Below are 9,454 nucleotides of genomic sequence, written 5' to 3'. Positions count from 1 at the left end.
TGAATTGAACTGAATCAAATTGAACTTCTAGAACCACTCCTTGTGAAGCAGAGATGTTTTGCAAATCCATATCCACAGCCAGAATCCACAGCGTTACATCTGGTGAAAACCAAACGCAGCATATCAAAACAAAGACCTCAAACCAGCTGTCAAGCATGGCGGTGGAAGTGTGATGATTTTGGTTTGTTTTGTAGCCATGGGACCTCAACAGAGCTGTTCATAAATGAATGCCTGCAACCCTAAATAAACTGGATCAATGTTGTAAACAAGTGTGGGGGGGAATGATGTGAGATACTGATCAAGTCATATATAAAATCATTACTTGAAGTTTTTGCTGCTAATGCTGGTTCTTGGTGTGCAGTTAGTTTTTCACCACATAGAGTCTTGTGTAAACTTTTTCACAGGACTATGCGGTAAACTTCCAATTAGTGTTTATGCTTACACAACCAACATAGTTTTTTTTATGAAAAAGAACTTTATTAATATTTTAGAAATGGTACATTATGATACATTACAGTAAACAACATGGGACAAACAACATGTAGTGTAGGTAGCAACTGTGCAAATAAACAGGGCCTTGTTGTCTGTATGTGTGTACTGTATCTATATCTGATTGAACCCTGCACTAGAAGATTTTTTTTTTTGTTCTTTGCCTGGATCCTTTTTTCTACACCAGCAAAATGTAATGTTAGCGAGCAAAAAGCTAAGCCACACTGGCAGCAAATGTGTGACTTAATGTCAGTTTTAAATTTGATTATTTTCAAAATGATTACAAGTATTACTAATGTATTTAAATATATAATGTGCATTTGCATTTATTTATTAAGCATAAGAACTTTGTATGTTTGCGTATTGCAGTTATTAATTAATGGTAAATGGCAGTTTTGTGCTAGTGTAGACAAGAGGACTCAACTTTGTCATCATTTTTGTTCTTTATCAGTTTTGACCTTGTACCCTGCTGGAAGAGAAGGGAGAAGGGAAAGGGGCAAAGATCATGAGGTCGGTCAACCTCCTGTTACAGGTAGCAGTCGTCATTTTTAAAGTTCAATTAACTTCTTTTCCCCTACTGGATCAAAGATGAGATTTACAAGGACCACAGGATAAAGGCGTTAATGGTTTATTTAGCCAAAACCCTAGAGAGCAAAACACATGTGCTTTTTTAGATGATGCACAGATTTTCATGGAAATATCAGCTGAAAACATGAGTCAATAATAACTCAGCCTTGGTCATCCCTATTGGACCCTGCAGGGGAAAAGGGCTCGGGAGGGGGCTCTTTGCACCTGGATGCAGTGTGCACACATTATGTGATTCGGACACCACCGCCCACTCTATTTCCTAGATGGGCTTATTTGGCAGTGATGACTGCCGGGATGTCAGTGGTGATGTCAGGTGCCGCCCCTTCCTCATCAGAGTCACTCTCAGCGCTGTCACTCTCATCGGAGTCAGCGTCAGCAGCTCCAGGTGTGGCTGTAGCCTCCTCGCTGCTCTGGCTCTCCTCGTCTTCGGCCTCCTGGCTGGTGCTATCGCTGGTGGTGCTGGCACTCTCCTCTTCCTCCTCCTCCTCTTCTTCCTCTGGGGTGCTGCTGCTTTCACTCTCACTGGTGGTGGGGTCACTGGTGCTGGTGCTCTCCTCTTCCTCTGCAAGATCGGCCTGGCGGGGGTCCGGGTCCTGAGATGTGCCAGAGGAGGCATCCAGACCCTGGCTCTCCACCTCAGGGGTGCTGGTGTCTTCCTCCAGGAGTTCAGGGTTGACATAAATAGTCTAGAGGTCAAAGAAGAGATGTGAGGGTTAGTGTGCATATTTATCAACATTATATTTTTAATTTTTAATGCAGTAATCTAAAATGAGGGTTAGGGATTCTGCTAACTTTAAGGACCAATTCTGGTTCAGTCTTTCAGAAATTGATAAAGCTAACTGTACCTTATACACCTTTGGCAGCTTCTCCACCTCATTGCCGTCGGTCATTGAATAGGCTGTCTTCTTTCCTGTGTCCACAAACTCATAGGACTTGTAGGGCCCGGGAGCCTTGTGGTAGGATTTTTCCTCCACATAGACGATGGACTTGTACTCGCTGGGGTAGCCTCCCAGGTTGTCACCGCGGGCTGTATCGGTGACGACGGTGGCCACAATGGAGTCATCAGTCGGCTCAGGGGCCGGTGTCTCTGTGACAACCACGGGGGCTACCGTAGAAGGAGCAGGCGTGGAGGACTCACCAGACTCTGAGCTGTCGCTGGATTCATCCTCCTCCTCCTCTTCCTCTTTTTCCTGTAGACAAGATATGGGAGTTGAGCTGTCAGAGGTAGCAATGGCAAAAATTCCGTTGATTTTCCAGTAGTTTACTTTAAATCGTCACATCTTCATCGGCATGGCTGAAAGGCATTTTATATTAAAAATTTTTATTGACACAAATATCTAAACTTAAGCTTGAGAAATGTGACACACATCAGACTAATTGTTTGAAATAATAACTTTTTGTTATTTAAAGAAGTAATGAAAATGTTTTCACAGGATGTTTTTACTCACACTCTCCTCTGCTTCATCATCATCATCACCGTCTTCACTGTCCTGCGTGTTAACTGAGGGCGAATCTGAAGTTGTGTCTGTGACGACAGATTTGACTTCAGGTAGAGCCTCGGCTGCCACCTGCTGCTGATGCTGCAACAACCATTAAAGCACAATGTTATAGGAGTTTAACAATAAATGCATTGTAACATAAATGATCACTGTTCTGATCTCTGCTCATCTCTCACCTCCTCTTCCGAAGTTTCTGCGCTCTCATCTGAACCAGCAGCCGCAGCTGCTACAACATTCTGCAAGATGGAAGAAGTGCAATGAATGTGATTAATCATCATTGCTATAAAGAGTCCTTTCTTTGGAAGAAACAATCTTTTAAATCGTCCTTTAGTTTTCTTTCATTGCTTTTATAAAATTTGTACTTTAAGTTGAACCCAACAAGAGGAGATTATTTAAAGGTTGCATCTCTACTTCACAGCTAAAATCAGAATAAAATGATTGAAGAAGAACGTTTCTGTTTTTATGAGCTGTTGAACTACAAGGTTAAAAATGCTAGTTCTCCTGCTTTTCTCTGCTCTGTATAACAAAGATTTCACCCATAGTCTCACTAAACTCCAGCTACCAGTAGCACATAGCCACAGATGAAGTGCATCTAAAACTATGATGCTTTGCCCCTTGTTAACATATTGGTGTGTTCAAGATATTGTACCTTCCCTTTTATAATTTACATTGTTCATATTACTTATTACTGGTAATTGTGTTTGAGCAGTTATTAAACGTTAATAATCAGTTGATCTCTTTTCTGCATTACTCTGACATTTGCCTGATTATACTTGCACACTTTTACTATACTTAAACAATGTAACAATTGAGAAGAGATATTTTACTGTTATTTTATCATTACATCAGAATCATATAATAAGCATTGCATTAAAGCATTTATTGAAGCTATTGACATTACATTAAAGTTTGTATTACAGTGATTGTTATAACCTCAGGTTAATCTTCTATTTACAGGTGTTGGTATAATCATATAATCTTTCATTACAGGTGTAACCATGATCATCTTTATACATATTGCCGCTTGGTGCTTATTATGGAGTTGTGCTCATGTCAGTAAGGGTTAAAAGCTACAGTCAGCGGGATGTCTGGCTGATCTATTGAGTGAAGTGACGTAGAGCGTAGAAGGCCGCACATGCTTACAAAACACATATATCATGTTATTCATCATTATCCTTTATTCATTTATACTCTTTTTATTAAGCTTTGAGTAGTGGCATTTGATTAGAACATTTATTCAACAGACTACATGTATGGTTTCAGTTAGGTTATTGCACACATGCAGAGTTGGCCTCTGTCCTTATAGACAGAGTGAATGCTGAGGTCGAGGCACACACACAAGCAGTAGTTAAACTCATGTAGAGGGGAGAGTTCAAATATTTAAATAACAATCTGCAAAGCCTTGTAGCTGTTTGATTATGCTTGCAGGAGAGACTGTTTGTTCCAGGGGATAAGCAGAGTTAGAAGATTACTGGGAAGGATCTGGCCTCGGGAAGAAGAAGATGTTCTTTTAATGTGTTAAAAGTTGTCAACATTGATTGTATTGTACCTACTTTACGCATGTTGAGGCGTTCCAATACCCTGATGTTCATAAAAACTATTGTTGTGTGGTTTTCGGAGAGAGATCTGGTGCTGTCTGCGTACAGTGTCCCATCTCCCACACGTGTGTTCATTAAAATCATCGTTTGACTTGACCCGGCCGGACCAGTGTTGTTATTTTGGTTTTCCTCCTGTATCCATCCCCAATATTTTGAACCCGTGACACATTAAAACATGTAGTAAAATATTGTTAAATTCCTATAAAATGGTGCTTTGTATAGGCTTTGTTATCAAATATCACATATGTGCCTTGTGAGATTTAAGTGAGTAAGTGAAAGTGGCTGACAGCGCAGACAGCAGAGAATTAGAGGAGAACCATTACTGCAAGGACAAAAGCAGAAGATACTGGAGGGAAGATAAGAGAGAAGAAAGAATGAGAGGAGAGCAAACTGAAAAAATGATAAATGGACACAAAAAATGAATATTTTACCTGCACAGGTGGGGGGCGAGCCTTAAGAACCACGGGCGCCTGTTTTCTGAGCGCTGGAGGTTTTGGTCGTCTCACCTGTGGAGGAGAAAAACATCATAGTTGTCTCACTCTTTCTCTCACCACCTCCCACCTCCCACCAGCCTCTCTGGGAATACTTACCGCTTCCTCAGAGCTCTCTGAACTGGAAAGTTTTCTTGCCTAGAAAAACAAAGGCACCAGAGTGAAATTTATGACAAAATGGCATGATAAAACATGTTATGTTCTCAGTTTATTTATCTATTTTTAATCTGGGTGTAGTTTTGATTTGACAAAAGTGTCTCACCGGCCGGCAGAGAACTGTGGCGAAGAGCAGAACAAACACAACAGCCACTTTCATTGTCTCACAGTTTGATGCCTGGTTGGAGGAGAAAGCCAGAAAAAACGCAACTTGAAGTCACACAATGAAGCATCATTGCACAGCACAATAAAACAATAAAACATAATCATGATACACAGCGCTCGGCACCAAAATACTCGTCTGAAAGCCATAACTTCACAGGAAACACAATGACATGTCAGCCTCTCACCCAGATTCCTTCCTAAAAACGGAGGCTGTAGAGTCACATGACTGTTAACCGTCCTTGGTATGTCCTAGGGAGTCATTAAGGCCTTAATTACAGAGCTAAAGAGAGCTATGTGCCTTTGACGACTCAGTTCGATACAGTAAAACATTTTCTCTGTCATCACAGCAGGAAAGTCACATCACTCTGCAGCATGGTTTTTCAAACTATGAGCAGGCGGTTCATAACTAATTTTGGGCCCAAAAAAAAGACAGGAGAAAAATAACAGGTACCATTTAGAAGGAGGCTCATTTTGTTTGAGAACATTTGAGAAAAATGACTTTGTTTGAATTTTCTACTGCCTGAGTCTAGTTTGCAATACTATGAATTATTCTGTGATGCTTTTTGTGTTTTTGTAGAGGACTATTTTCAGTCTAGGCTCAATAAACACTTTACAGTAGCAGGGTGGTGTACATGGGGCTGAGCCAAAAAATAAAGCGCAGCCAATGCAGCAATGTGGATTATTTTGTTAATGGGTTTATTTCATTGTTGGTTTGTCTTTGTTGTCATTAAATAAAGTAGATTTGACTTTTAATTCATGTTATTTAGTTCCTTCTTCTCTTTTCTCATCATGTTCTTTAACAAGCCTTAATGTTGGTGTTTGCTGTGGGAGGAACAGCCTAAGTGCTTATCTTTAATGATGGACTTTTCCTATAGTGTGTAATTCACTAAGTTATAAATGGAAAGCCACAGCGCAACTGCATAATGTCAGATGCCTCTGTCGCTGTATGCGTGCATGTATTTTTTTTTATTCTTTATGAGAACAAGTTTTAGCCTTAAACCTAGAGAATAAAGTATAATGAAGACATTTTTGTTCTTTACTGTCTGGACTGGTTTCACGACTAAGTTAAAACAACCTCATATGTATGGTGGCAGTAATTGTAGCTGTGTATGTGTGTATTTTTGTATATCGCACTGTGTGAGGATTATGTTTCAGACCTTGAAAGCATGGACATTTTTGTTCTGTCCTTTCTAAGTGTAACTTGGGCTGCTTGGGAAATAAGTGCTGATTTTGCATGAAAAGCAACCACATATGCACATGTGCAATGGAAGTAACTTTAAGTGTGTATATTGTTCTTGTTTTTCTATCTTGGTGAGGACCACTGCTTTAGACCTTTAAAGTGAGGACAGTTTGATTTTGACTTTACTTTTGCAAATAGCTTTTTTTAGGATTTCAGAATTGGTTTTCAGGTTACGGTTAGGTTAGGTGTTGGGTTTATTGCTGTTGTGTTTAGGAGGTTTGATACTGCTCTTAGAACTGTACACACAAGTGATGCTAAGAGTTAGCTTAGCTTAAAGAGTCGAAGCAGGGTTAATTGTAACCTATCAGCCAGCAATTTTAAAGGCAACTTACATGTTTCATCTATCTTATTCATTAAATTAAAACCAACAATTTTTTAAAAAAAAACAACACACATTGTGGTTTAATGGGGAGTTACATGCTGTGTGAGCTCTGAAACTGTAGCGTTTTTCTTGGGGTTGGTGCAGGTTTCCGATGACCGGTACTTTTTTCAAACTTTTGGCATCTCAGAGACAAACTGGGTTTAATAAAACACTTGTTCGTCTAATATTGCATTAACTTACCATGCTTGTAATTTTCTTAAGCACCCTAAAAAACCATGTGAAAGTATACCAGGAACCAGTTGTGAATTTTATATAAGCTATGCTCTTTTTACTTGAAAATGTTTACCTAGGATTTATAGCAGCAAGAAAGTTGGAATGAAGAAATATTCAGAGTGAAGAAGATGATCAGTGCAAGAGGGCTGACAGGATTCTCTTAATTGCCCCAGTCTGTGTTGCTAAGGATTTTTTTCAGGTCTCAATTTGTCCATCCATCATTTAAAACTGTCTGTGGTAAACAGTTTTCATTGTTCGATGTAAGAAAAGATCTTGAATCTAGTTACACAGGTTATTCTTTGAAGATCGAACCAGACTAAAATATGCTTAGTGATTAATCAATATATGTTTAAGAAAAGCAGAAGATTGAGAGGAAATAGAGACAAATGTGCAATTATTTTGATTTTTTTTTTAAATTTATATCTGACAAAAATATATTTAACAGCAAAAGTTTAAGCTGGCAGTGCATTGTTGTGGGTATGCGTGTTGTCAATATCGTTTGTCAACACTGGGTTAGTTTCCTGTTGCCCACAGCTTCCTCTTCCTATCCCTGGTGGCAAACCAATCAAACAGCTGCACAGACTCCAACCAATCACAGACAGTAATTCAAACTCTCATAAGTTACTGCAATAAACTGCACAGTGGATAACCAAACTCTCTTGTGGGTTTATTATCAGTTTGCTCTGCACTGATTTAAATTCCTGACAAGGTCATTTCAATATGAATAAAAAAACTAAGCTAGAATGGATTTTGTTAGAAATCTCTCTTTCTTCCAAAGAATGGGCTATTTACACCATTACAAATGTCTTTTTTTGTTTCTTATTTGCTAAACAAAAGACATTTACCTATTAAAACCATTCAAAAATTTTTAACATTTAGTGCTTAATTATGGGGAAAATAGTGAAATTAAAAATAGTAAAATTGAAAAAAATAATGTCATTTACAAACAAGTTTCTTTAAAAGAGATCCTATATATATGCAAAAGTATGTGGACACCTAAACGGTGTGATAGTTTAAAAACAAAAAAGGCTTTAATCTGCTGTTCCAACTGCTCTATGCTTTTTGCTTAAAACTTTCCACATGATTTCTGGCTTGGCTACGACAATTTGCTCTCATTGTAACATTTAATTAGTTATGTACAACACTGGTGTTAGATGATGACATGTAGTGGACTTTCTCATAAAGGATTGGTTTCTGTACCAATCGGCCAGTTTCTTAAATATCAGACTAGAAAAGATGTTTCTTTATGAGTCTTTTTGACATTTTAAAGCTAGGAAAGTCTTCTGCAAAATGCAGCAGGTAGCACACTGTTTTCAAAAGTATAGCTAAATGCTGTATCATTAAGAATTTGGGGATACTAAAGTCAGGAAAGGACTCTCCACATTCTTTTGGACATGCAATGGAGAATGCAGCAGATATCGTCAAGGACCTGATAATCAGATTTCCAAATTGTAATAATACATTCTTCAAACTAAAACAAAACAAAAAAAAGAAGCACATTTTCAGGAGCTTTTATAAACATTAAGCTAGTTTCCCACCTCTAACCATAACATTAGGAATGCATTTAACAAACACCAGACAAGCACTTCATATATTAAATATAATGTTCATTTGTCATGAATTCATTCTGACCTTGTCTGCAGTTGAGGGAAGCTTCAGGGATTCAGCGGCTGCAGCAGAAACACAGAGACTTGGTTTGTCTTTAGTTTATCTCCTGGGTTTGCCTGGATGTTGTTTGCTTCACCGTGATGATGCTGCTCAAAGTAGGGCTACCGGCCGGCTTATAAACCTTCCAGCCTCTGGCAGCAGCCAATCATCTTGGTGCTTGTGATGTCATGAGGTTAACCGCTCCATGGTGTCCACCTCTCCTCTCTCTCCCACTCTTCCTGTGGTTGGTGGTGTGCTGTGGTGGTGTCGGGGGCAAATACACACAGAACACAAGACAAATACGTGGATAAAGGCATGCAGACATTTGAAACCCAGACAGAAGCATATGAATGCGTTTTGTTTTTGGTTTTTTTGCCTCTCTCTTTCACACACACACAAGCTCACTATGTGTGTAGTTAATTTAAGGACATGTAGTAACAAGCTCTGGGTTAAAAACAGCAGCATATAGTGGTAGGTGGCATGACAGTGATTCAGCTTCCTTACAGACAGAACAAAATCATCTGACTGAGGTCTCTGTGGATAATTAACAATTTGTCTGTGACACCAGACTGATTTGTCTTAAACTGTCAAACAAAAGGTGCTACTTTTTTCCTTCTTTGTGTATGCAGAAATTTCTGTGTTAGAACTAGACCTGACTGTTAACAGCCTAGAGCAAAAGGGAGAACATTTAGTGGCATAATGAATAAAGGAACATTTTTAACATTGTTATCAGTATAATTTATATTTCCAATAACAGTAACAACAACAAAGTTGTATTTAAAATATTTTAAAAGCTGGAACCATGGGATTTTCATATGTTTGTGAAGTTTCATAAGCTCCACTTTTGTGCACAATTTACAATGTCAGAACAATCTATGACAAAATACACAGTATCTCATGTTTACCATCTTAGGAGTTCTAAATTTACAATATGAGGATGAGACTTTTTAGGAAGTACAAAACTTGAATTCACAGTTTCTCTAGTA

At 38.7% G+C, this 9,454-nt stretch overlaps 1 protein-coding gene across 1 annotated transcript; it reads right to left on the bottom strand.

Annotated features, from left to right (window-relative positions):
- Window positions 1-455: 455 nt before the first annotated feature.
- On the bottom strand, window positions 456-8,696 carry spp1 (secreted phosphoprotein 1). Its single transcript, XM_031745649.2, has 8 exons — window positions 8,454-8,696; window positions 4,928-4,999; window positions 4,765-4,803; window positions 4,606-4,680; window positions 2,753-2,812; window positions 2,526-2,657; window positions 1,923-2,267; window positions 456-1,763 (listed from the first exon to the last, which is right to left on the bottom strand). Exons 2-8 carry the CDS (start codon window positions 4,979-4,981, stop codon window positions 1,347-1,349), a joined length of 1,122 nt encoding a protein of 373 aa, XP_031601509.1. The 5' UTR covers window positions 4,982-4,999; window positions 8,454-8,696; the 3' UTR covers window positions 456-1,346.
- Window positions 8,697-9,454: the final 758 nt, after the last annotated feature.

This window comes from Oreochromis aureus, linkage group 7 (genome assembly GCF_013358895.1).
Source record: "Oreochromis aureus strain Israel breed Guangdong linkage group 7, ZZ_aureus, whole genome shotgun sequence".
NCBI lineage: Eukaryota > Metazoa > Chordata > Actinopteri > Cichliformes > Cichlidae > Oreochromis > Oreochromis aureus.
This window is presented reverse-complemented; position numbering and strand designations above follow the sequence as displayed.